This window comes from Agelaius tricolor, unplaced genomic scaffold (genome assembly GCF_023055355.1).
Source record: "Agelaius tricolor isolate 1412-34295 unplaced genomic scaffold, bAgeTri1.0.p SCAF_3, whole genome shotgun sequence".
NCBI classification, from domain to species: Eukaryota; Metazoa; Chordata; class Aves; order Passeriformes; family Icteridae; genus Agelaius; species Agelaius tricolor.
The window spans coordinates 760,237-787,711 of record NW_027269263.1 but is presented as its reverse complement, the minus strand read 5'-3'; the positions used below and the strand labels follow the sequence as shown (position 1 = coordinate 787,711).

At 37.3% G+C, this 27,475-nt stretch overlaps 1 protein-coding gene across 15 annotated transcripts in view; it reads left to right on the top strand.

Moving 5' to 3' along the window:
- Positions 1-25,959, top strand: part of PLEKHA5 (pleckstrin homology domain containing A5) — a 159,082-nt gene extending 133,123 nt beyond the window's left edge. For 6 of the 15 annotated variants that reach the window (XM_071422090.1, XM_071422088.1, XM_071422085.1 and 3 more), the window contains 15 exons: positions 3,247-3,309; positions 3,877-3,957; positions 4,092-4,241; positions 5,661-5,762; positions 6,952-7,063; positions 7,300-7,346; positions 8,126-8,314; positions 8,831-8,948; positions 11,277-11,392; positions 13,568-13,777; positions 16,359-16,517; positions 17,722-17,843; positions 18,639-18,787; positions 19,911-20,015; positions 23,012-25,959. In XM_071422090.1, coding sequence (XP_071278191.1) covers positions 3,247-3,309; positions 3,877-3,957; positions 4,092-4,241; positions 5,661-5,762; positions 6,952-7,063; positions 7,300-7,346; positions 8,126-8,314; positions 8,831-8,948; positions 11,277-11,392; positions 13,568-13,777; positions 16,359-16,517; positions 17,722-17,843; positions 18,639-18,787; positions 19,911-20,005 — 1,713 coding nt within the window. In that variant the 3' untranslated portion in view covers positions 20,006-20,015; positions 23,012-25,959. Of the gene's footprint in view, positions 1-3,246; positions 3,310-3,876; positions 3,958-4,091; positions 4,242-5,660; positions 5,763-6,951; positions 7,064-7,299; positions 7,347-8,125; positions 8,315-8,830; positions 8,949-11,276; positions 11,393-13,567; positions 13,778-16,358; positions 16,518-17,721; positions 17,844-18,638; positions 18,788-19,910; positions 20,016-23,011 lie in introns of those variants that run through there. The other 9 variants (XM_071422096.1, XM_071422093.1, XM_071422091.1 and 6 more) reach the window with 5 other exon arrangements.
- The last annotated feature ends 1,516 nt before the right edge of the window (positions 25,960-27,475 follow it).

The window sequence follows — 27,475 nt, the reverse complement described above, 5'->3', positions numbered from 1 at the left end:
AGAATGTTAATCTTGTTCTCCAATCTTTTTCTCTCAAGCAAGTACAGGCTGACTTTAAAAAGCAACATTTTCCTCAATTCCTCTTACCATGTGTGAGTTCCCTTAAGGAGGAAGAATGAAAATCTGAATGCAACAAGCTAACATCCAGGTCTTGCCGTGGATAATTGTTCTTAATACATTAAAAACACAGGAAAATAGCCCTTGAGTTTTTTGTTCCTGTAAGGATAGGGAGATTTTGCTTATGGCTTGTTATTATTGTTACAGGAGCTGTGTACATTTAAACTGTTATGCATGATAGATTTTGAGATGTTTCAGGTTTTGTTAGGAACACAAGGTGATGGTGTTCAAGCTAAAAATCTTGTCTTTTCAATTTGTGTTTAAGTGTTTCAGGTCACAGAATTCAAAATTAGAGGAGAACCTTGCTTAATGGGGCTAAATGGCCATTTGCCCTGCTTCCTGACAGCAAGAAGTATTTTAAAAAGCAAGAAGTAAACAAAAGAACCTTTTGGAAGTCTTGATTTTAATCTTGTACTCAACAACAAAATGTCCTAGGTTGTGCTGTTCTAATTTCTAATGTAACATCCTGCAGAGGTGCATAGCATGCTTTTGGGGTGTGAAACATCCTCCAAGATATTCATTGAATCAAAACAGTAGGTGGAATCTGAAAATAGAGTCAAAGTCATGAAATAATGCTGTCACTTCAGTGTTTTTAATATCAACTACTTAAATAGTTCAAGCACTTGTGTCCCAGGGTGTTCAGCTCAGGGGATCTCTCCCTTTCTGGGAATCATCTGCTGCTGGTGTGTGACAGAGGTGTGAGGACTGTGCAGCGGATGACAAATGATTCCTAAGCTAAGAGGGAGGTTCAGTTCAGGTCATTTTGCTTTTTCACAGACAAGATAACACATCTGGCCAAACTCTGCAAGTGCAGCTTGCCTTTGAAAAGTGCTGAGTTCTATTTGTAGCTCTCAGGGTGCTGCTCCCTCAAGACTGGGAGGTTTTTGGTGTTAAGAGGAATGGATTTGGTGTGTTTGAACAGGCAGATGTCGAGGCAGAGGGAGGCCAGCAGCAGCTCCTGTCCTGGGTTCAGTAGATGGCACTCTTGCTCTGGAGTTCTGCCCTGGCAGAGCCTCTGCAGGAGCGATTTGGCACGAAGGACATTTTGATAACTTGGTCGCTGGAGCTCTGCTAATGCGTTTTCCAGGGTTCTGAGGCTGTTGACCTTGCCTGAGATGTGTAATTGGGTTTTGCCTGCCACATCTCCCCCGTCCCTCCAGCAGGATGCGATCGCATCCTGCACCTCTCACATTCACTGGTGAGCTGGGAGAGTTGGAGCTGCTTTTGTCAGGGATGGATTAGGTTATTCATATGTGGGGCGTTTTTGTGCTAAGCCTGTGCAAAATGTTGCAGTGGAAATGTTAGGATGAGGTTGGCTCTCCAGCAGTGCCTGTTGTGTGGAGCTGGTGCTGCTGACCAAAGCACGAAGTCGGTAGCAGTTTGAAATGTGTGATAGGATTTTAATAAGAAGAATTAGCACGGCTATAGTGTTCTTTGAAAAGCTGTTTTCTTTGTCTGGATACTTAAAATGTATTCCCTGTAGGAGGTATAGAGGGGTAGGGATGCTGAATTGGCAAACTGTTGTAAACTTGGCTATAATTGAGGTTGAAATGACAAAAAAATAAATGTCTTTCTTTTAAAAAAAGTATAAAAAAATACTGGCTTGAAAAAGCAATATATTTTTGTAGCCAAGCCACATAAAATGCTGAACAGTGACTTGGAAAGGTGTATTTATCTAATAGGGATAATCTTCCTTCTGCAAATCTTCCTTTTGTGAAATATAACTAGGTTTCCTCTGTAAGTTAAATACATTTGGCCATGTTTATGAGTTTTATTTAAATATTTCCATTCCTCATTTTTCTCTCATTGTGATAAAACCAACAATAAAACAACACAACTCTACAATAGTGGGAGTTTAAACAGCTATCTTAATTTGTGTGACATTCATGAGGTGCAAAAGTGCTGTGGCTTTTTTCATATTCCAACATTCATTTTCATGAAATGTCCATTTCAAAGAAAGTTATCCCGTGTTTTTAATACACTATTCGTACTTCTGAATTGTCACCAGGTACATTTGCATGAGGTATGTGGACATAATATCGTGAAATGAAACACTTTAGTGTGTCGAAGGTTTATTTTATGTTTGGAATGCTTGTCTCATGAACCCTTCCCTAGTCCTTTTATTTATAAGTGTCACTTAACATGGACTTGTGTCTCAGTAGTCTTCCTTGTACTATTAAGTCACAATTACCTAATTCTGACAGACACATGGAAGGAAAGCATCTCTGTTGGGACTCTGTATACACAATGTGTTTTAATTAAATAGAATATGAAGGTTGATAGTGTTATGTCCTTACTTGCTGTATAGGCTATTAAGTAGTTACTCTGTGTGAGAGTTCACTCTAAAATGGAGAGCTGCATTTTTCCTTGTTAAATATTTTAAAATCTTGTTCCTAGTCAGTAACAGATTGAAAAAGTTAAGAACTTTATGTGAGGAGCTGCATCAAAGTAGTTTGAGGTACTTTGCATCCTACTAGCACAAGGAGACAACTTTGCCTAGGTCCAAAGATAAAGTAGAAGAGCTTCTATTTGTGGCATTTCTGGTGATGCTCTGCTCGAGGAGAGGAAATCCTATGAAAAGTAGGAAATAAATATGAAAAATCCATATGAAAAGTGATGGCACTTATTGGATGTATCTCTAACAAAATATTTACGTATATGTTGTAAACATGGGTCGTTCTGCTCTGGTTTTGGCTTCACCTCAGATCACCCTGCTTGTGAAACACCTGACCTTAGTGGGCCTAGAATGGATAATTCAGAGTAGAATGAGCCCCTCTGTTTAGCATTCATATGACAAAACTTAGGCACAATGATGCCTCATTATTTAGATGTATGCTGGCAATTTCGTCTTCCTCCATAATCCATGTTTGATTGAGTTGTACATCTTTGAAACTGCAGTTGGCATTAGAAACAGCCTGTTAATTTACTGCAGCTCTGCTAACAGTCTGCTTGACATTCCATTTAGTTACCCTCATTAATGTATATTGGCTAAATATGTATTGTTCAATGTGGCAGGTTTAGCTTTCAAGCAAAAGCTGATTTCTGTGTTAAAACTCTTAAGCTGAACATTAGTGTTTGTTTTCACAGTCCAACTAAGTTGTTTTATGGCAATATTATTCTTCCTTATAGTTAACACAAGAAGAATGTAGGGGTACACTATACAAATATAGAACTGAAGAGCTGGACATTGATGTAAGTCATTTGTATTCCTTCTTCCTTGTAAATGTTGGTATTTGTCTCTTTCTTTTGATAATAATTTTCCTCTTGGCTTTTGGGTTTGAAACCCCACGTGATTGCCAACAGAAATTGCATCATGATATAGAGGCACATGTCTCTGTAATAAGCTTCTAACTTGCAGGAAATATTACAGTTTAGGCTGAAATTTTAACTATTTGATACAATCACCTGAGAAACCATGGGACAGCCTGTGAATGTATAAAATCACCTTTGTAACACTAAGCAATATGTAAATTAAAATGGCATCTAATACCTATTACTAAATTGTAAAGATTTAGCTGTAGAATCATAAATTACATGTTTTGAGCCATGCTGCTTCAAGCTATAATAGCACTTCATAGTTTCTTGAGACGGTTTCTTAAGTAATTTGAAAATGCAAGACTGATGCCTACATAATTTTAGATTTCTTAATTTAGTAGCCTTTTCTGTAGATTTGTGTAATGGTTTGATCAAGTTAGATTTTGATTAATGAGGATGCAAATAACAAAATGCTAATTGCGGTCATTTTCTGTTCTACCCTAGGCTAAGCTTAGCCGTTTATGTGAACAGGATAAAGTTGTGCAGGCACTGGAGGAGAAGCTTCAACAGCTACACAAGGAGAAAGTAGGACAATTGTATTTATTACCTAAAGTGGATGTTATTTTACATGCTTATTATCAGAACATTGATAGCTGAAATAAAAGGAAAATCAGCCCAATGATGCAGTGCATTAAAAATAATTCTTCTTATTACAATAGTACACGCTTGAGCAAGCTTTGCTCTCAGCAAGTCAGGAGATAGAGATGAATGCAGATAACCCCGCAGCCATACAGAATGTGGTCCTGCAGAGGGATGACTTGCAGAATGGACTGCTCAGCACTTGTCGGGAGGTGTCCCGAGCCACTGCAGTAAGTACCATGTTCTTTCCACCAAAACTTCATCAACTGTGAAATTATTGTGTTCCTATTCCTAATTACATTGGTTTTGCTTGATTTTTTTTTACTGAATCCCAGCAAAAACTGCTTTTACTTGATTGTGTTGCTGTTAAAGGTGGATGGAAAGTGATCTTCTCACTCCATTCATCAAGTGAAATTATCCATGATTATTTCATTGCAGTGAAAGATGATTCATCATTATCTTTCTCTAATTGTATTTTTTTTTGACCAGAAATGGGTGCATACTGTCTTAATTGATGTGGTAATTACCATCTCGAAATATGAGAAATTGATAACAGAAGATAACAATTTCTTTGTTATCAAGAAATTGATAACAGAAATTGATAACAAATAATGCAAATAAGCTATTTCATGTGATGGCAAAATAGTGTTGCGCACAAACTGTATTTGACTTATTTTAATCAAAAGCAGCTGCAGTACTGCCATAGTCTCTCTCTAATATTGGGCCATTACGTTTAAAGGATCTTTCAAATTCTGCACTTCCAAAAGGTTTTTGTTTTGTTTGGGTTTTTTTTAAAGGAATAGGGAGGAAATTGCTGTTTACTGTCCTTTTCTGCTTTGTGATGACAATGAATCATTGTTGCCTACTTACTGATATTTCCAAAAAGGTGTCAGATTCCAGGGGGCAGCTGTGGTAAAACCTGACGGAATGTCAGCCCTGAAATCCTGGTTGTAGTCTGAGTGTTTGACTGCCTTATAGCAGGAATTGGTTGGACACAGCAAAGGGAACCAGGGGAAAGGAAATCCTCCAGACGCACTTTCCCTCATTAACTTTTCAATTTATTCTAAATGAGTAAATTGCTTGATGTAGGCTGCAAAAGTGAGACTGTGGGGCTGACCTCAAAGAAGAATGATATTTTTTTTTCCACCTTTTCCTTGTGGTGTTTTCAGCTGCGCATGAGCAGAGCAGTGTTGTGTTGGCAGCCTTGCAGCAGGGCTGGGTGAGTTGCATTTTCCCTGCATAATGCACTGCCTGTGCGCACACATGCTGTGCACTCACACATGTGTATTCTGGGTGATAAAAGAGACAAATTTGCATCCATTTTTGTGGCTTTTCTGCCTCACTGGAAAGACAGCTTAAGATCTACATGCCTGCTGACTATAAAGGCATTTTCTGAAGAATTTGCCCTTGCCTTTTTTGTTAGTGCTGTTTGTTTGAATTTTCAAACTGCTGTTTGTTTGAATTTCATTCAGTATCATTAGAAAATCAAAAAGCTGTCTAAGCATTGCATTCTCTAAATTATGTTTATTTATTGCTGGTGTCTATTTATGTGTTACTTCTGAAGTTTCATGCCACTGGAAAAAGAAAAAAAATACATTTTTTTAAAATTGAACTGCATCCCTAATTCTTTACATTTGTTATATGCTTAGGAACTGGAAAGAGCTTGGAGAGAATATGATAAATTGGAGTATGATGTAACTGTAACAAGGAACCACATGCAGGAGCAGCTCGATCGGCTTGGAGAAATTCAGGTGTGGCAAAGATCTTAAAATAATACACTCAACTCACTTGGACTTTCTGTGAGTTTTAAAACTATTCAAATGAAAAAACGGAGACAAATATTGAACTAATGTACAAACTTTTAATTTCTTTTTCTACCTTGCAAGTTCTGAAGAAGTCTTCAGGTTTTTCTCTTGTTTTTTTTCACATTATAACACTGATATTATTTTGTCTGGGAGCTTCCTTTTTTTTTTTGTTTCAGTGAGGTTTGAAACGGGATGGTTTCCTCAGACCTTAGTTGCTCTGACAGTCATAATACATCTTCACACAAATTCTTCCATTTCACTGAATATTTTTAAATTAAATAATTTTTTCAAAAAATTATTACAGAAAATGCTGTAGGTGTTGCTTCAGGCCTTACAAACCAAGGGTTCTGCTGTGTATTTTAGTATACAGGAATGGGTGCTGAATTCCTGAGGAGCGCTCTCTGTGGCACACTCACAGAGATATGGACATGCAGGTGTGCACAGATATCTGGGATGGGCACATGGGTGTGCTCTGCACTGCAGGATCTTTGCTCCAGGGGTTGATTTTCTGTGCAGCTACAAAAGAGATTACAAAGAAGCCCAAAATCTGGAAAACTTTCATTGATTGGTGCACAGTGTGCACGTAAATACATTTATATGCGAACACCATGTTCATCTCCACCTGTTTTGGTTCCTTTTCCATGGCTGTATGTGTATCTCCTGTGCAAAGCCTGCCTGGATTTTCTTTGGAGACCAAAGATGAAATTCTGTTCTTGAAGGGAAGTTTGAATTAGCAGATTGCTCTCAAATTGACTGAGGCATTACAAAATGAGTCAATCTTTTACTTTTTGTTCCAGACAATATTTGAATGCTTTATGGGAGAGGATCTATCATTACTGCATTTTATTTTCCTTCACTATGAAAGAGTATGCAGTGTAGTCTAAAGAGAGAGAAAGGTTTTCTCTTTTTTTTTTCCACTTGCAACGCATTGAGCATTGGATGTGTTCATTTTTAAGTTTGGTGGTTACTCCGAAAGTTGAAGTTATTTTCATTATCTTTACAAAACAAAAAAAAAAAAAAAAAAAAAAAAGAAAGAAATAAAAATCACTGTTATAGAAGCATTATGTACTAGATTAAATTATACATTTTTAAGTTTGGTAATTAGTGGCCATATATGCTGTTTATTTGCTGGCAGACTGAATCAGCAGGGATACAGCGTGCTCAGATTCAGAAGGAACTCTGGAGAATTCAGGATGTCATGGAGGGTTTACTTAAACATAAACAGCAAAGAAGCTCTTCTGAGGCAGGTAAGCAATAAGGAATGAAATCGGATCATATAAATTTTTTAAACAAAAGCTCCATCATTGCTTTTGTGTGTTTGAAAAAATGGCACAATGACTAAGAAGAGAACAAAGCAAATATTACTTTAAATTGGTGCTTGGTGTATTTGGTTGATAGCAACAGGTTAGAGTTCATATTTTAAAAGCTGTTTATTGAAAACCATTTTTCTCTTTTTTTTTTCCCCACACCTTTCCCCAAACAGGCATCATGGTATCAAGGACATTTTCTTCTATTAAATATAAAAATGAGGTATGGTTTTAGCATATTTACTATTTTAGCATTACGGAAGTTGTAACATGGCTATGATAAAAAACAAGTGTTACTGTGAATATTTTAAGGATGTCTGAAGGATGTATTCAGTATGTTTCTGTAAAAACACCATATTATGAACTAGTTTTAAAGACTGATAGCTCCACTAGTAATTCTAACACTCATTTGTACTGTGTCTCTGTATTCTCACTGGTATGTTTCTCTTTTCCATTTCTTACCTTTTCCTCTCCCTAGGCTCTTTAACATAGAAATATAAACCCTGATTTATGTTTTCTACCCACCACACTTTTCATGGGAAGAAATACATTGCTTTATATGTTTATTCAGATATTGAGCCTGGTTCTCAGATGGCCAGAGCACCCACAAGAAGAGCTGAGACTGTGGGAGCTCCCAAATGTTCAATTCCTCTGAAAATCTGGCTGGAAGTTACAGTTTTAAAGGGACATTGTCATGGTTATCTAAAGTGTGTGCAATATCCATCTGGCTTACAGAACTTTCTAAAAGTCTCATTTATGTAAAATCTTTCAAAAGATAATGGATTTAATTTCTAAAAGTATGGTTTAGGGAGTTTGTATGTGTTCAACAGAAAGCACAGGTGCTAGATTTGTTTTTTTTCCTTTTTGTTATATGTGACATTGTCCCTTTAACTGCAAAATCTATAGCTGCTGTAGCCATGGTAATATATTTTTCTTTTTAAGTTATAAATAACTGTACCAGGTGCTCATGTCTAAATAAGGTGACTATTCTACAATCTTTAGGAAGAGGAAGTAGTCCCACCTCGTCCTCCACTCCCTCGGTCCTATGACTTTACAGAGCATCCTCCCATAATCCCCCCTCTGCCCAGTGATAGCAGCTCCTTGCTCTGTTATAGCAGGGGCCCAGTACATCTGACAGAAGAAAAGAAGATGTACCAAGTTCAAGGATATCAGAGAAATGGATCTTACTGTGTAAGTGGCTTAAACTGCCACGTTATTCTTGAAGCATCCTCCCTCCTTTGCACCGCCACCGTTTTTGTTTACTCATCTGGCTACTTCTGTGTTATGGTTTCACTTTTATTTGGTTTTGTTTAGAGCTGCATCATTTGCTCTTCACATTCTCCTGTCATCTGTTCTGTGCATATATAAAATGTCTTAAGACTTAAATTTCATAAATTTAGATTCTTCTCCTCACTGGTTCTTTAAAAAACTCTGGGCTCAGCTTTTGAAGCTTATACCAATTTGTTTCCAGAAGATCATTTTAAAAACCCCACAACTCTGCCTTTTTATGGCAGTTTTTTCTGATTGTTTGCAAATGTTGTTACTCAAATTAACTACCAGAAAACATTTCTGCCATACCACTTGAAGGATGGAACACTGTCTTCAAGTGAGAGCAGAGTTATCACAAAATAATTGGTTTGAGTCTTAAGACATAAATACTTGTAGCAAAGTGCCTGTTTATTTACCTCATCCCTTGCTGTTTCTCAGGGTCCTGATTATAGGCTTTATAAGAGTGAACCTGAGCTAACTACAGTAGCAGAAGTGGATGAGTCTAATGGTGAAGAAAAAACAGAACCGGTTTCAGAATCAGAATCTTCTACTAAAGGTTGGTCCCCAGGCACGGTGTTTGCAACCTTTCAGCTTTCTCACAAGGAGTGCAGAGCTCAGCTGTGTTGTAGAAGCTGCCTCAAGGTTTGTGCCTTTGCAGCCTGTCCATTTCTCAGTTTGATGGAACAGCTTCCACAATAAAATAATGATTTAATTATATGACGAGAGAAATTTCAGTCAATTACACCGCAGAAAAATCAAACATTACACTCACCAACAAGCCTGAAATCCTTATTGACACCATGTCTAATCACATCACTCACATTCCCCACACACCATTCCCTTGAACAATTACCCATTTTATGTTCTTGCCCTTGAACAATTACTGAGTTTTTGAATCAAGCTCCCAATGTTATGTCGCTGGAACGTCCAAAAAGGCAGCACCACAGAATTTTCAGGCTCTCATAAGGCAGGGAAACAATGTCTTTTTCTTTTTTTTTAATCTTGTAATTGTTGAATTGCCTTCTGTCCTCTGATATAATAGGAATAATGATCATGACCTTGGAGTGTACAGACAATAAAGGTCTTGGCAATTGCTAAATGCTTTAGATTCTTCTCTTCATCTAGCTCCCATAAAAGCTACTAATTGCTCGGTAGAGTCTTTTACCAGGAAGTGCTTCTCAATTCTGTTTGTTAAAACACACAGAATAGTTTGTTAAAGGTGACTTCAGGAAAAAGCTCAGCTTTAGCACCTCCCAAAAACCATATTAATAGCTTTGAGGAAAACTACCTAAACTTAGCTATTTTTTTACCCTAAGGATTGATGTTGCCAGTGGCAGCAGGATCACTGCCTTCTGTTTTGGTGCTTTGACTGAGCATTCACAGAGCAGGCTGGTGCGATGGTAACAGAATTTTACCAAGAATTATGCTTTTACAAAGATACTGTTTCCATCAGAATGGTCATAGAGGTTTTTAAAACTGAGGTTAGCATACAATTTGGGTATAAACTATGTGAATGGCCCTGTGATATAATTAAGCTTGCACTTACCACACAATTTGTCAATTCAGGCTCTCTGGGGTATTTGCTGAGATACAATGTTAAGGCACATAATTAAATTCTTGTTAACTTGGTGGCGGAAAATGGAATATTTATCCTGAGATTTGCTAATCATCAATGACCTAAATAGAGAAACTTGTCTTTCTGACAGCATGCCTAGGTTTCATTGACCTGTGGTGTTTCTGATTATTCACAGTAATTTATGTCAAGAGGTGAAGTAATGATAAAGACAAAATGAGAAAATCTACACTGACTGTGTAAAGAAACCCAACACTTTTTAAGCACCTTTTATCTGCTTTCTGTCTCAAAGACAGAAATTATTTTATTCTGTCTGTTTGTTGAAAAACAGTCCTCAGTCAGGGAAAGCAGTAGTGCAAATTCCTCTAAGATAAATGTTTAGAGGTGTGGAACAGAATAGCTGCAGTGGTAGCAAGCAGTGAGAGGCTCTGTATATTCTAAAACTCCCTCCAGTGTGTGGTTTATCATAGCTGTGTTATATCATGTGAGCAGATGAATTTTCTAACAGACATCTCTTGTTCTGGGCATTTGCTCACAATAACAGTCCCCAATTGCAGTAGGAAAATGTAACCATTGCTGATTGTTTCAGTTCTGTTATAGTGTGTAAGCCACCACAGGAAACATTTTTATGTCATTCTGTCTTAAGTTTTTAAGCTGATGAGGAAAAAAACTTAAAGGCAGCTCATTTCTGAGTTTTTTCTGCCTTGCTGTTTTAAGAAGTTATACTTCAATGATGGAAGTTTCTTATTGAGGATGGTTCTAAAAATAAATGTTTTCAGAGGAAATTTAAAAAGGTTTTTCTAGTGGTTGTGCACTGTGGTTACAGTACTGAACACTTCCCATGCCAGCCATTTCCCTCCCTTTTCAAGCATCAGCAGTTAAAGAGAAATGGGAACATGTCAACTGCGAGAGCAGAGGAATATTTGGGACCTGTGTGGTACATAAAGGTGACACAAAAAGAAAATGGAATTCTGCTGTGTTTTATCCTTTTTTATGTCCAAAGGATACCCAAACTGCTGCTTTATAGCAGAACATCCTCAGCTCCTGTTGTCACTGACCACCTGAGCAGGCTCAGGGGTGATTTCATTCACACACAGACATCAGCATGGGTGTGCACACACCAAAGAGCCCATCCAGGAGCTGCCTGGATTTTCCATATCTGCACCCACCAACCCCCTCAGCACCACCTTCTGAATCTGCCTTTTGGAGAAGAGCTCCCAAGGCTGACTTATGTGTCTTTTCTAGAAAACAAATCACGAGTTTTGGCAGTGTTTTGCACAGCACTCAGTTTGTTGCTTTGCTGTTTTGCAGGCTCACATTTCCCTGTGGGAGTTGTACCGCCCAGAACCAAATCCCCAACGCCAGAGTCCTCAACAATAGCATCCTATGTCACCTTGAGGAAGAACAAGAAGATAGATCTAAGAACGGTACTTTAAAATGACCTTTGAGTGTTGGACATGTTCATTTTTATGTTTGGTAGTTACTCCAAAAGTTGAAGTTATTTTCATTATCTTTACCCAAAAAAGAAATAAATAAATAAAAATCACTGCTGTAGAAGCATTATATACTAGATTAAATTATGCATGTTTAAGTTTGGGATTTACTCCAAAAGTTAAAGTTATTTACATTTTCTTTACCAAAAAAAGGAAAAAAAGAAATAAAAAATGAAAGAAATAAATAAAAATCACCGTTATAGAAGCATTATATACTAGATTAAATTACAATTTTTTTAATTTGGTAGTTACTCCAAAAGTTGAAGTTATTTTCATGATCTTTGCCAAAAAAAAAAAAAGAAAGAAAGATCACTATTATAGAAGCATTATATACTAGATTAAGCATTATATACTTAATTAATTATACTAGTTGTAATTTTTGGGGGGTTTTTTTGCGTGGTCAGGGTTGGGATTGAAAGCACTTGAGATGGTATTTTTGTGTTTGAACTCAGATGTTTATTACTTATCTACATTACAGTCTTACCAAGAGTGAGTTCTACAGCATTTTACTAATTAAACTGCAAAATGGCTCCATATTTATCTCTACAAAGTCTTTTAAAGAAAAGCTATTTAATTAAGAAATGACACTTAAATTATTTTCACTTTTAACTCAATAACTAATAACCTGTGTCCCACAATGCAGACTTTCCTGTCTAATTATAAAGTCCCACTCAAACTCATAAAGAAAAAAGTAAAGAAGGTGAAGAAAAAGGACTGGCTACTACCTTAAAACTTCTGTCTTAGCTTTATATATATATTACTATATTCTAAAACTTTAAACTTTAATTTTTCCACTATGTGATATTAAACACTTCTATTTAAACTACACACTTATCTCAGTTCTATCGTTCAATCTAAGAAACTTTCTCTACAACCTTAAATCAAATGGATTGTTTTCTGAAAAGTCTATACCTAAAAGCACAAAAAGTTTAAAATTCTGAACATCCAAAATTCTAACAGAGACAGCTCTAGAAGGAATGATCAAATTATAAATGCTGTGCATGTTAAACTGCATGGAGAACCTCAAACTGAGCAAGAGCTGAGTGGGAAATGATAAATCTTCTGAAATTCAGGCTTGAGTTGAAAGCACACGAAGCATCTTTTAAACACTTGTATTTGGCAATTGAACAGCCCCTTTAAGACAAATACAAGTTGTATTTATTTCAGTTCTAAAACAATTTGGGAAATAGCTAAAGCAGCCAGAAAATAAGGATGTAGTCAGCAGCATGCAGGTGATGAGCCTGAAATTCAGATTAGACAGTTCTGTAGTCTCTGGGTTAAAGACACACATTTACATGGAGCTCATGCAAAAAAGAGGAAAAATTTTGCCAGAGTTACAGCACAAATGGTAGAGGAGAAGTTGTGGGAAGACTGGGAGAGGAGAGAGAAACTCCCAGGATGTTGACTGGAGAAAGAATACCACTTTTCATAATCAAATCAGTTCCTGTAAGGGTACTGAATGCAGCTGATTAGCCCGAAGTCATTTTTATCTGTCATAAACAGTACAAATCTGCCTGAAAACCAGTGAATTTCAAGAAGAGTAGATAAATTGGTGTTATTTGGGAAAAACATAATGCTTAGAATTACAGATTTTTAAGTGGTAGTAAATTCACTTTGTTTCAGCCTGGACTTGCAGTTAAATGATGCCCAGCTGTAGTTTTTCTTGAAATAAAAAGGCAGAAATTACTATTAGATCAACTGGTATAAATGTCCTGGATCATTAAATTTCAATTATGTTTCTGTCTCAGTCAAATATCTCGTGTTTGCCAGTTTTATAATGTCTGGTAAATTGTTTCAGCTTGAGAGGGTGGCTTAGAGAGCATCTACCCATTCTCCTGATGTTTATTATTGGTGATGGTAATTTTATTGTTCAGAAGAGCAAATTACTCCTTCCTTTCATTTTGCATTTCAGTGTTCATTTATTGATAATTGGTATTTGTACTGGTTTCTTTCACATACATAGGAGGTCTTTATTTGCTCACTATTTTTCTGCTCTTTAGTAAATCATTAGGTGATCTCTTCTGGTAAGTTATCAGTCTGAAATCTTAGTTTTTTGGTGAAACATATATATATATATATATTTTTTTTTTTTTTTAATTTCCATTTAAGGAAAGACCAAGGAGTGCAGTGGAGCAGCTGTGCCTTGCAGAAGGCTCACGGCCTCGAATGACTGTGGAGGAGCAGATGGAAAGAATAAAGAGGCACCAACAAGCTTGTCTGAGAGAGAAGAGGAAAGGACTCAACATAATTGGTGTTTCAGAGCAGTCTCCTTCCCAGAGCTTGTCCTATGTCAGGGACAATCCACTCAAACTGGCGCAGGTGGGTCTGAAGTGATCTAAAGCTTTGATGTGTCCAGTTAAAAACCAAAGGAGTTGATTTGAGACTAACTGTGGGGTCTCAGACTCAAAAGGACAACCTTTGTGCTTACACCTAATGGTAGAAGCCACTTCTTTGCCTTTTTGGGAAGCAAACAGCTCAAATCCACATCCATTTGATTGTGCCATGTGATGTTTAGGAGCAGGGTGGGATGTTGTGGTCAAATACAGCAAACAAGGTGAAATTGCAAGGTTTGGGACTGAAAACAAGATCAGAGAGAATCATGACTCTGTTGATGTTGAAATGGAGTCAACACTGATTTTTCTGCCTGTAATGTATTCAAACATCTGCAACATTTTTAGGAAGGAATGTATATTTATGATCAGAGCTCCTAAGTGGTGCTCTTCTGCTGTGGTGTTTGAGCCCATAAATACATTAAAATAGAACCCACGCTTTTGTTTTCGCCATTCTTAAACTTGTTTATTTGCCTAAAAATTTATTCATGGGTAAAGGATGGGGAGAGAAGAGGAAGATACAACTGCTTGTCATCGACTAGGAAATATTATTCTGAATATATATCTAAAAAAATCCCAAACAATCAAACAAAACCCAAAAAGCCAAACCAAACCCAAATATATAATAGCAGATATTAGGCAGCCTACTATTTTCTAGATACTTAAAATTAGTTTTCTTTTCCAGTAGCTTAAAGGACCTGATTTTTGGTCGATTTTTGGCTACTTTGGGTTTTTAATTTCCTGGAATACTTTTTTCTTCAGACCACACTGTTTAATTGCTTTTTTTTTTTATTACTATTATTTTCTTTTCTACTGGCATGGGAATGCCTTCTTTTTTTGTTTTGTAGGCATTTAAACACCTGATTTTCCAAAAGCAGATTAAATATATCGCAGTGTCAGGAAATCGGCTATTTCCAAAGATGTTTCAGCTTTGCATTTTGGGTTGGTTTTTTCACCTCTCTGCTACAGAGCTATGCAAAAGTTACTTTTTCTTCAAAACCTTGGCATCCCCAGAAGACTCTGAATTCCTGTTTAGCCTTTGCAATAGAGCATCTGCATTTGGGCTGACATCAGGAATGCTACATGTGAAGGGAGTTGCTACAAATATTTCTGTGATTAACACTGCCTTTCTCGAGAAGAGGTCGTGCCAAGCAGAGCTCTGCAGATGTTTCTTTCAGTATTTTTTACTGAAAAGGAAAGTTTAAGCTTTGTCTCTTCCCTGTGGTGTGGTTCCATACCTCAGGGTGAGGGAGCTGCAGTCCTGTGTGTCAGACCTGGGCAGCAGAGTGGGACCAGAATTCAGAGTAATTCTGTTCATTGCACCATGTTCCTCAGTCTCCTCTGTGAAATCAGACCTCTGTGGATGATAATAAATTTGCAGAGTAAGTGAGAAGATCTCTGAATTGAATATTTAGCGAACAGTCCATGTTACAAAGTCGCTTTTTCTACAATAACTTTAATTGTTCCAGAATGCTATTTGACTAAAAGCCCCAGGTTGAGGTATTATGCTGAGTAATAGCTTTTATTTCTAAAAGCATAGTTTTTATGTCTATTGATTTTTAGAAAAATGGTGCAATGGCATTAACTGCTGGAAGTCTTTTTGACTGTGGTTTGGTTATTTAAGAATTGGAGTGGGAAGAGGATTTTATAAATGGCCTGCTGTGTAATTTTGAAGTGATTACCATAATCCAAAAGGAAGTTGCTTCACAACTGTTGTTAGGACGAGCAGATGATAAGGGGAGCATACTTTAATTCAGGAGAGCAGAGACTGATTTATGAACTGACTTAGGTGGAATTTCCTCTTAATAGGGTGCATGTGTTAGATCACAGGAGTTCAGCCTTGAGATTTACTGCTTCCATGGCTCCTATTTTTCTCAGCTCCAGTTCTCAGATGAGCCTCCCTTCAGCTCTGCCAGTATCATGTTCACAGTTCACAATCTTGAGTCACCTCTACCATCCTTCCTCAAAATTTTTATATCAACTTATTCTCTGTGCAATGGATTAATTTTTTTTTTTTTTTTAAGAAATAATTAATATCCTCTGCCATTATCAGATACTGTGTTGTTCTCTATTAAATCAGTTCACACCACAGGCTTGGAGGATACCCAAGATAATTGGAGGAAGTGCATGCAGGTGCACTGAGAATTTTGTGCTGAAAGCAGATTTTTATCGATTTTTCTTCTTAAACCAGAAAAAAGCTATTTTATAAAAAGAGCAGTGCTTATGAATGCAAGTAAGAATGCTGCTGAGCTGATTTGTGACTGAGCTAATTATGAATGAAATTTCAGAAGATAAGGGTGACATTGAAATGCTGGAGAGGAGGGTGGGGCAGAAAGTACAATAATCCTGCAGACAAAGAAATGTTAGGCTGAACTGTTTTGAAAGGTACAAAAATGAGAAAATTCCAAGTCCCTAATGATTTCCATTTTCTTTATTACAATCTATGCTTAAGGTTTTTCCAAGTTTTTTTTTTTTTTTTTTTTTTTTGCAATCAGTCAGAGGGCAGCAGAAGGCTCAGAACTGTGATAACTTTTGTAACAATACGTCCATGTACCAATTTTATTCCTCAGAATCGGAAAAAGGATGATACAGTGTTTGGTAACATGAAGGAGTTTGACAGCACCAGCAGAGAAAATAATTTGAAACAAAATAATGGAAGTCCTGGAGAAGAAATAGCACAACTAAAAAATGATGGAGATCCAGAACATAATTCAAGTTTTACTAAAGAGGTACAGAACTATTCCTTATTAAACTGTTCATCAGCTTGTCTTGCAGTAACAAACTATTTTGAGACACACATACCAGAGGATGGGAAAGTGAGCCAGTTCCTTTTGCTTGGAAGATAAAGACTTCTTGTTAAAAATACAATATTCTATAGAGAATCACAAAATTCAATGGGATCTGTCTATAGCTGAGGCATTGAATTTTCTTGTATGTGGTCTTTAAATAATAATAATCATTGACATATTCACTGCTTAGGCTACCCCAGTGGAGTTTTTGATAGCCATTTACTGTCCCTGAATTTTGTTTAGTTGGCTGTAGTGCATCAAATAGTTTATAGAAAGCAGAATAAAGCTGACACAACTAATTATACATGGAAGCAGGCAGTACCTATACTTATAGATACTTTTCATTGCTTTGATTTCTGCCCTGAAATAGTTTGAAACACACGTGGCGGGGAATTACCTTGATGTTTGTGGTACTAAAGTTCCCTTAACACTCAGCAAAACCAGACTGACTGTGAAGAATGGGTTACTAGAATTGCTTCTACATAATCATACTCTGTTTATAGTTTAATTTCTTTTTTAAGTATTGTGTAGAGGTTTTTTCTTCTTCTATATTCATATTCCTCAGTTAATCCTTCCTTTGTTTATTCATCCTTTTGTTTTCGTATTTTATATTTAGTTTTTTAAATATATATACATCTGATGGAGAATGGTATAAAATCAAATAACTAATTTCTATTGTTATCTATTGGGAACACTTCCTTATTGAGAGATTGTTGCTTTGTTAAATATACAACTATTTCAAAAGGAAAGTTATGTAATACACTCAAATTGTTTCTATGTAATCAGACCTTAAGAGCAGCATTCAGTCTTATAACAAAATATTGCAGCATCTGGGATTTTTGTTGGCATCATGAAGAGAGGGATAGCATGAAAAAACAGGCAGGCTGCAATCCAAAGAGCTCAGAGAAGTTCTGGAAGTTATTAAGGCAAGCCCTGCCCCTGGCCTCTGGTAGAAGTTTTAGGATAACTCTATTAACCTGCAAGGTATTGATAAAAATTTCTTAAGTTATGTAATTCTGCGTTACTAAGTATACATGATGGCAAAATTTGTCTGTTAATAAAACTGTTTCCTGGTACTGTATTTCTTATCTGCCACTTAGTGTGTGTTACAGCTTTTTGTTTCATGATTTCAATTTTTTTATAGCTGTCAAAAACTGATGATCTTTTATCAGATGCACATGTTGTATCTGACTCAAAAGAAGGGAGTAATGAAGAGAAAGCAGAAAAGAAAAATAAATTGGAAGAAACACATGATGGTGCTTTAAGGTAAAAATCAAACAAGATGTTCAGAGGCTATTTTAAACTTGCATGCTGTATTTATTAACTGAATGGACCAAGCAATTGCCATAAAAACTGAAAAGGTTTATTTCTATGGTTTTGAGAGGTTTATATATAGGGAAATCTAGTGAGAGGCTTGACTCTGCTGCAGGGGTTCAGTCAGAGTTGATGACTTGGAGGGTGAAGCAGTGTTTATTTTCAGGTGTTGTCCCAGTTATAAACAGAATGCATTCATAATCCTTGTCTTGGGCCTCCAAAATGTGTTTAATAATGTCACTTCAAGCTTTGTATCAGCTTTATATGAATGCTTCAGACAGTGCTTCCATAGCATGCTCTTTATTGCTGATTAATTTAGGAGCAAACTAAACATCTTATTCTACATCTCCTGCTTCATTTCTTCCCTCACTGCTTTGCAGGGTTGCAGAATTAGAGGGATATTATATCTTGGATATTTCTCTCTCACGATTCATGGCTTTGGTGTAAGTTGCACTGCAGGTCCTAAGTGAGATCTCACTTTAGGTCATGACTTTGTCACAGGACCCTGCAGCAGTAGGAAACTGCAGGAGTGCAGAAAGAAAAGGAATTAAATCCCAGGTGCTTTTTTAAAAGTGTAACTACACAAAGGAGAAAGGTTTCAAAATGCCTGCTTAATTTATGCTACCCAGACTTGCAAGTTGCAACTTTTTTCTATTAACAGGAGAAAATTAAATTATAGCTCCTACACTTAGTGGTTAACACCTGAAATTAAGTTAGAGCAGGTTCTAAATGCTGTGCTTTTTTAAGCAGCTTGCAGAGTGTGACCACAGTTGCAAACCACAAACCCAAAAGCAGCTCAGAAGAAAGTGAAATACTCAGTGTTCAAGAACAAGAAGGGATTGTGTCTTCATTTGAATTAGCAGCACAGTCTTCAAAAGGAAATCAAGCAGCAGCAGGTATGGAAAAGAGTTTGTCTGAAGCACAACTTATCCAGTACATATGTAAAACTTCATTTCATTTTCATTGTGTCTTTTGATGCTCTGAAACCCTTGTGAATTGAAAATGCTGAGCTAGTCTACATTGAAGCGTACAGTTTTATAATGCACAGAAAAATAGTTTCCCAGTGGGCAGCTACAGAAACTCCATTTTTCTGAGGTTTTAATATAGCTTTTATAGTTGCTAATTCAGGGATTTAAATAACTGTTGCCAGAAATTGAGTCATGCTGTAGTTGCTGGTTGGAGCAAATCCTTCCTTTTTCATCTCAGTCCTGGGTATGTGTAGACTTTTTACCAGTGCTCCCTGCTGCTGGGTGACCTTAAATATGCCCAAAATTGTGGAATTATTGACAGTTTCCAATGTTTTAAACTAGCAAGTAAGAGACGCCAGTTTGGCCATGTTTTAGGAGTAAGAAAGATGAAGCAAACAGAAAACAGCACCTGACTGGTACAATGACTGGTGGTGGCCTATTCTGCCACCAGAAAAGAAATGAAGAGTGGAATAAAGCAAAACTGTGTGCAAAGAAGGAAAAAAAAGGGGGAGGAGTGAGTAGGGAAGGAGGAAGGGAGAAGATAGAATTCAAGACATTATTTGCTGATGGGAATGGTTAAGAAAGCCAAATGGTTCAACTTATGGATATAAAAGGTGATCTGGACCTTTGTAGTGCAGTCAGCAATCCTTTCTGTGACTTGATAATCAAAACCAGAACTTGTCTGTGCATTTTGCACTGCTCAGCAGAATGAGAAAGCTTAGTTCATCTGAGCTGGGATATGAAGGTGGGTCTGGGCCTATCCCAACTACTTAAATTTCGCTTTTTTTCCCCCCCCTCTTTCTTTGCAACATAAAACATCAGCATTCCTGTGTTTGCTGTTCTACTAGTTATTTCTAAGCCTGATTAAGGATTAGCTGTGCTCTCCCTTGAAGCTGTGCTTTTTGTGCTGATCAGATTTTAAGCCTTTAATTTGTGTAGCTTTCATTGATTTCTTATATTTGCTGTGGCTCGAAATGGTGCTTTTTCAAGCTGATCTTTATTATGGCTTCTGTAACTTGTACTCTTCTTTCTTTTGCTGTATGACTGGCAGTGAAAAGTTTGCCTTCCTCACCAGAATCGTCCTTGTCACCAGCTCCATCCACACAGACCCAGCTGACAGAGGGATCCCATTTCATGTGTGTATAGTTACAGACAAGTAGGTGCTTGCTTTCCCACTTCTCCTCTTCCTAATATTCTTCCAGGTTATTTGTGTGCTGTTATTTTTGGGAGAAACATCTGATACTCAGCAAGACAGGGTTACCTGCAGTGTTGAGTATAAATGAACCAGAAAACAAATAAATCTGTGTATTGATTTGCTTGCAAGGAGTGCATTCTCTGTCCAGCTACAAAGAGAAAGGGCTAATTGGTTTATCAAGGGCTCATTGGTTTATCAGGCATGTTCTCCATAGCTGGCAGGTTAATAGCCTTGGAAATAACAGCCTGAGCTGCTCCAAACCAGGGAGTTAAGGCATGAGCATCACTGCACAGGTGCAGATGAGTCTTGATGCTTCAGCCATGGGCAAAATGGGCAACCAGAGCTCAGAGCTGGGGATGCCCAGGATGGAATTGGGGAATGGGCCTGAAGAATTCATGGCTTAAGACATAGAAACAGCAATTATAAAACTTTTATTTCCTTCTTTCTATAGAGAAAGCCCCACACAGCTGCTCTTTCCTGCCATAGTGGGTGATTGCTTCTCGGAATCAAGTTAGAAAGCATGAGTTAGGCTAGATTTACATTTTTCTACCTGTTCCTACCATTTAATAAATGGCAATGGAAATATAAAGTGTGTATTTGTTTGGGCAAGTGTTTAAGAAAATTAGTAGGATATCAGTGTCAATGCTTCAACACTCTACCAGCATTTAAATCAATCCACATTTCTTTGTTGTCAGGAAGTGTTTGTTTAAATGAGCATTCTGCTAAAAGAATGAGCTTTGCTTCAATGGCAATGTTAAATGTAACTTAAGAAAGCTTTAAAATCAAGAACAATTTAAAATTGAGACATTTTCAGTCATTTAGCATGAGGAGATCTGAAAATGCATTTTCAGATCTGTAAATTTCCTGTCTCGGTCTCAATTGCCAAGGTTTCATTTTAGCAAACTTAGACTTATTAGTCATCCCAGAGACCTTTCTAATATGAACTAAGGGCAAGAAACTATTTATACTCCTCAAAAAAAAAAGAATATTATTAAAATATTTTCTCATTTTGAGAAAGTGGAAAATGCCATCTTCACATTCAGTCCTGACACTGCTCCTGCCTTCCTGATGGGTGTGGTCTGCCATGATTAAATTAAGCTTGAATTTTTGTACTTTTATTCAAAAGGTGTATTACAGAACTATTAAAAAAAAAGAGTGGGACTTTCCTTCTGGAAATACTGATTTGTGTTAATGCTTTTCATGTTCATTGTATAAATATAGTATATATAAATATGTTTATAAATAAATGTATATATTTATAAATGTATAAAATATACACACATTTATCATATACATCTCCTTTTTAAATAGGACAAACATTCCCCCATCAGCTGAATTTTGGGTCAGTAATGAAAGTGAAACTGCACTGCTGGATTCTGTCTGTAGGAACAGGGCACCTGTCAGGAAGGGGGGAGCAACCAGAAATCTGTCACCAATTGCATTAAGCTGCTCTCAGCTCAGAAGATCAGATCAGGAAATTCATTTCCTTTAGGATTTATGCTAAATAAAATAGAAATTAGTAGGAAAAGGCTTGGCCCCCCTTGGTGAGGTGTATCCCCACAGCCAGTTCTGCAGGTGAAGCATTCCTGTGATCAGGACACCTCTACCCTCAAAAGCCCACTAAGACAGGCTATTACCTCCTTATTACCTAAAGAGGCTTTAATTGCTTTAATTCTCTGACAGAATGGTCCAGCTAGAATGGCACTTGTCAGTCTGACTCCCTGCTTCACATGCCACACCCTGATGGAGAAATGATCCCAGAACTTCAGCCACATCCCCTGTGACTGTTCAGTGTTTGGGTTGAGCTGGGGAAAGGTCTTAGCTGGGTGCACCTGTATTCCACAGGGGGTGCACCTGATGCCTCTGTTGGTTGTTTCCTTGGAATTCCAAAGCAAATTTGTGCCATGAGCTGGGCTTAGCATTCAGAGGAGATGGATGGAGCACAGTGCTTACTGGCCTTTACCTCCTGGGGCTGTGGTTCCAGTATTCCAGTGCTTTGCTGAGAGATTTTGGCACATCTTTTAACACACAGGAATTCAGCATCCCTCATTTTCAAGAAGTCTTAAGTGGTAAAGGGAACTTCCAGGCTGTAGGATCAGCCCTGGTCATATGCAACCAAATTTTTCAGGCAACATCTGGAAAATGTATAGTGGATTTCAGGGAATGAAGAGGTAATACCTGTATTTGGCTTTTACAGTCAATTGGAAAAATGATACTCTTGGCATAATGCCAGGGGAATTTGCCATAGGAAATTGGTGGCACAGGATATTGTAGGACTGAGAAACCCCTTAACACAAGGCTCCTTTTTTATCACAGCCCTTATTCTGCAGAGACAAATCTCTGTGTGTACCACCAGCCCTGTTAGATTTTAAGCATTACATTTGCACTGAGTAATGGGGAGATAATGAAATTTTATGCGGCACCTGGGTTCAAAGCTCAGGAATATTTTTACCAATGAACTGTTAAAAGTTATTTATAGAAGTCCTTGCAGCAATTACCAAAATACAGCAAGGTCTGGGTAGAGCATTTGAACAATACTGCCAGTGCAGTGTAGCAACTCAATAATTCTGCATCCCTCTTCAAAATGTGCCTTGCATTTCCAAGACTAGTTAGGTTCTTTGCTGTTATTACTGGTTTTAGGTGAAGAGCATTTGGAGGTGACCATGAGTAACAGGATAAAACTCTCAGAGTAAACAGACTTTCATTCAAAGTGGTGTAAATTAAAAAAAAAAAAACAAACTTGGCTTTGCTTCTTTCTGTTGAAATATCTTGACAGCAGTATTATTCATCAGGAAAACAGATTTTGGAAGCAACTGATTTCTAAGATATTTTATTATGTTCTACACCTGCATTGCTACATTGAGGTCAGGAGTTCTTTGCTGTGTTTAATCCCCTGAGTTCTTTAGATGATACTCTGTTGCTAAAATAGAGTAATTTAATCTGTGTCTGTCTTCCAGCACTAACGGCTTCTGTTGAAACAATTCATGCCTGAGATGTATGGACCTGACCTATGAAAATATGAGAAGATATTGTACAGTATATTTTAAATCTATGAAATTCATAGTTCTGATGCTTTTGGCCACAGAGCATCGTTTTATCACTTCCTGGAAAATGTTTACTCCAAGAGAGCTTTAAATGGCCCACATGTACACTCAACAACCTTCAGATTGTTCTCCTGATACCAGCTTGCTGCTATGATTTCTGTGCACATAAAACAAAGGCTCTTTTTAATGTGCAGCCTACAGTCAGAACTTTATTTGCTCTTCTTCAGAATTTAATGTTCTTTTAATGATGGATCATATAAGTTTAATTTTTCTGCTTCTTTTAGATGCATAACTCGGTTAATTTTACATATCACCACTAAACCTTGTTTTACACTTTTTCAACATTACAATTCATTGTTTTAACAATTTATTTGTAAAATTTTTATATATATATACATATAGATATATTTAAAATGTGCCATTTTTATTATTGCTTAGTAAGAGATGTCCTGTTTCTGCTGTAATGATTTCTTGGTCAGGTTGCAATGTCAGCAGTTACTGCCACACTTCTGTCAACATAGACATTAATGTTAGTGGTTCCTTTTTCTTGACTAAAATGGAGTGTAGGTATTTTGAGGTACTGGGCTTTTCCTTGATGGGGTTGGGGTGTGTACAGCAATAAGCAGGTTTTCAATCCAGTACTTAGTTTGTGTACAAATGTAATTATGTTCATTGTGTATATATTATACAATGAGCACATACGATGTAAGTATGAGAAGCCACTTATTATTGTTCAAATACGAATGTTCATATCCCATTTCTTTTATATCATATTAAATAAATCTTGATGTTCTTAAGGACTTGTATGGTTAGTACTTCTTCCAGCAAACAGATGTCACACTGTGTTCCACCTTTTGATGTGGGGAATGCAACAATTCCTACCCCACTGGCAACATCACCTGTCAACCAGAGTAGCAATGACAGACTCTTAAAGAGATTCCAGTCTTCCTCTTCAGGAAAGAATTAAGGCTGCAACACAGAACAAAACAGACAACCTGAGACTGAGATGCAAGAAATACAGGTTCAGCTCCTGGCTCTCCCAGACTTGTGTTGTGATACTGGAATAATCACTTAGTCATTCTGCTCTTCCATTCCCTGCCTGTTTACACGGGAGGTAATAGCCTGTCTTAGTGGGGTGTGGTGAGCAGTAATTCAATATTTGCAAACGCTGATTGCCAAGTTCACTGGGGTTAAGGAGAGAAGTGTGATGATTCCTGGAGGCTTTGGCATCTGCATAGCATCTTCCAGAAACTGAAAGAAAACCTGAAATAATCTGTCACAGTGTTGTCACACTACAGATGTTACCAGCTTCGCTGTTCCGTCTCTCACAGCTGCCTGAATTTGCCTGAGACAAAACAGGGTTAGAAAAGAACTAAGAAAACAAAAATATTTCAGGGAAAGCTTTTGAATCTTAGGATGTAAAGCTAAGGAATCTTTTGCAGGTTCAGGCAGCTGCTGTGTGCTTCAGTGCATGTGTGTGCCATAAGTGGTAAGGCAAGTTTCACAGGAAGGCAGCTGCCAGCCCCTGTTGTACTTTTTTTTTTATCATACAAATCATATCCTGATCAAGTTAATATTACTGTTCTAGAAGCTTTATAATTCATTGTGCTTTTCCATAGAGGAGTGCCTGACAATGTCTCACAGTTTGAAATTACTTTACCATTGCCCCTCTACCTAGGTAATTTTTGTTTGTTGGAGTCTTCTGGCACTCCCAGCTCTGCTGCCAGTTCTTCCTGGTGCTCTTTGCCACAAAGATACAGAGTATGTTGTCTGGCTACCTATTGTTCTGCCTTTTTCTGTGAAAAGTTAAAAAAACAGGTATCAGAATTCAGCAGCAGAGCCTGGAGGGGTCACAGTGGAAGAGGTGGCTGAAGGAAGGATGAATGATAATGCAGGCAGGCAGCATCGAGCTGAAAAGTTACCACATCACCCTCTTTTTTTGGAACAGCAGCCCCAAACTAGTGCATCCTTCCACCCAAAAGACAGCAAAGAGGAGGAATGTGATTTTATTGCACAACCAGCCAAGCTTAAGTGTTCAGTGGAACACCTGAGGCAAAGCAGATAGGACACACCCTGTTCTCTCCCTAACCCTTCTCAAGAGAGCTGTTTGCTGTCAAGTTTTGCAATCTCTTTCTGCCCTTGCTGCCAAGAAAAGAATTGCAACCAATGAAGGAAAGAATGACTAAGTGATTTTTGGACATTTATAGATGTTGCCTGTGTCTAAAGCAGTTGTTGTTTTGGTATATCTGCAAGGAACATGTAGTTTGTAATGGAGCTGGGCAAGGGGGGGGAGAATGAGCAAATTTTGCTGATAGAACTATTGGCAAAGACAGCAAAGGTGAATGATGCAGGAATGTAGTAATGATCATAGACTGTAATTTCACTTCCTGTGGGCATTTGCTGCAAAGACTTGGAGTTTCATTGGGTGCTCTATTTTTTTGTCTTATGGAGAAAAATAATAATAAATGTATGGCTTTGTGTTATCACAGAGCATCTACTGTTTCTTACCTCATCAGAATAACTCATCCCAGTGATCATACTCCTGAGATATAGAAATATCAGAATACTGATATGGTCAGCCTTCAAACATCTATTTTAAGTTTGTATCTAGGATATTTTTATATTTCTGACTGATTGCTTTATTGGCTATTGCACTGACACTTGTATATATCAAACGTGCTTTTTTTTTCAAAAGCAAGAGTCCTTAGGAATAATGCAACACATTCTCTACAGATGTTCATGCTTTTCAGAACCAATTACATCTATTTTTGTCTTTTGTTCACCATTTGCATTGTTCCAAGGCTACTAGAGAATGTGAATCTTTAAAGTCTCTTAATAAAGTGACATTACTCAAAAAGTTATAGTTGTTGTCTTGGCAGTTTTTGTATGTTGTGGACTGGCTCAAAGGGAAAGACCTCACCAGGCAGCTGAAACCCAAACCTTGTTTATGTTATCACTGAGGTGGAAAAAGTAGTTCTCAGTTCACATTTCCTCAGAAATATGCATCATAAAATGAATCCAATAAGGTTCTGTTTTCAGGAAATCAGAAAAAAAAAAAACTTGCACCTTTCAATCTAAATCACATTAATTGGACAGTCTGTGACAGAATTCTTATCCACCCCATCGGATCCACTGGATGTAGCAGGAGTGCATACATGAAAAACATTAATGAATTACACTGTCAGTAACAGATTTATTAAATTCTCTAGGACTTAGACTAGTGGATTAAGTTGTACCCTGGGTGAGCAAAGTAGCAGAATAGAAGACCTTTAATCAGTGGTGCTGTTGGATAAGTCTTGCTTCAAACTTTTCATTATATTGTAAAGATAAGGTGGAGGGGTTTTATTTTTCTTTTTCTAATAAACCATTAGTAGTACTCATTCAGATCTCAGAAATGGCTCATCGTGTCTTTTCTACACAGTACATTTTTTATCCCTGTGATCCTGGATTGTTCTGTAATTATTTTCTGAAGTTGTTCCAGGGTAGTTAAATCTTACATCAGTTTGAATCCTAAGTTAAAACATTATTTTCTGTCCTTTAGAAAGTTGACATTTAAACGGCCAATAAACAAATTGCCTGTACCTGGCATTGATAATATATCTGAAACAATTTCATCTAACTTTTTTAAGGATGCACATGGAGATAACAAAGCAACATCTGGCCTTCATTTCTTCTAAAGAACATTATAAATGCTTGCTGGTATATCCTAGGAGCTGTTTGGCTTGTCCATATGGGAACACTGAAGAAACTGCTACAAAATAAAACAGAATATACTGGTGGCTGCAAACAAATGCCTGACCCAAAAGGAAGGCTAAAAGCAGCTGCTTTCTGAACTTGTCATGCACAACTGATTACCCAGCTGTTCCAGATGTGTCAGCATTCAAATGTTACTTGTGGAATGAAGATTTTAGTGCTTTTTTGTGGTGTTCTTCATTCTGTGGTATACCAAAGAAAATGTTTTTAAGGTCTGTCTAAATATTATCTGGCTGGTGTGGTGAAACTGCAGGCAACTCTTAATTGCAGCTCTGGGTAAGTGACATCAGCACAGAGGTTGCCAATTGCCTCGTGTGGCAGTCTGGCTAGGGATGTGCTTAAGAACACTTATTTAGGCTGGATTAGGTTCTGTTTGGGATAAAACTAGAAGCAAACAGTGCTGTTTTCAGTGGGCTGCTGTAGAGTATATCTGGACAAAACCAGATGTGGGATCATTAACTTCTTTATTACTGAAACCAAAATGAAAATAAGGAATTAATTTTTTTCTTTTTGTCAAATACTATCCAGATCCCTGTTCTATGGAACAGGAATACTTCAAAGTATTTCAGACTAAAAATGGAAACACCCTCTTGCTCTTTTGAGGGTAAAATAAGTACTGTTTAA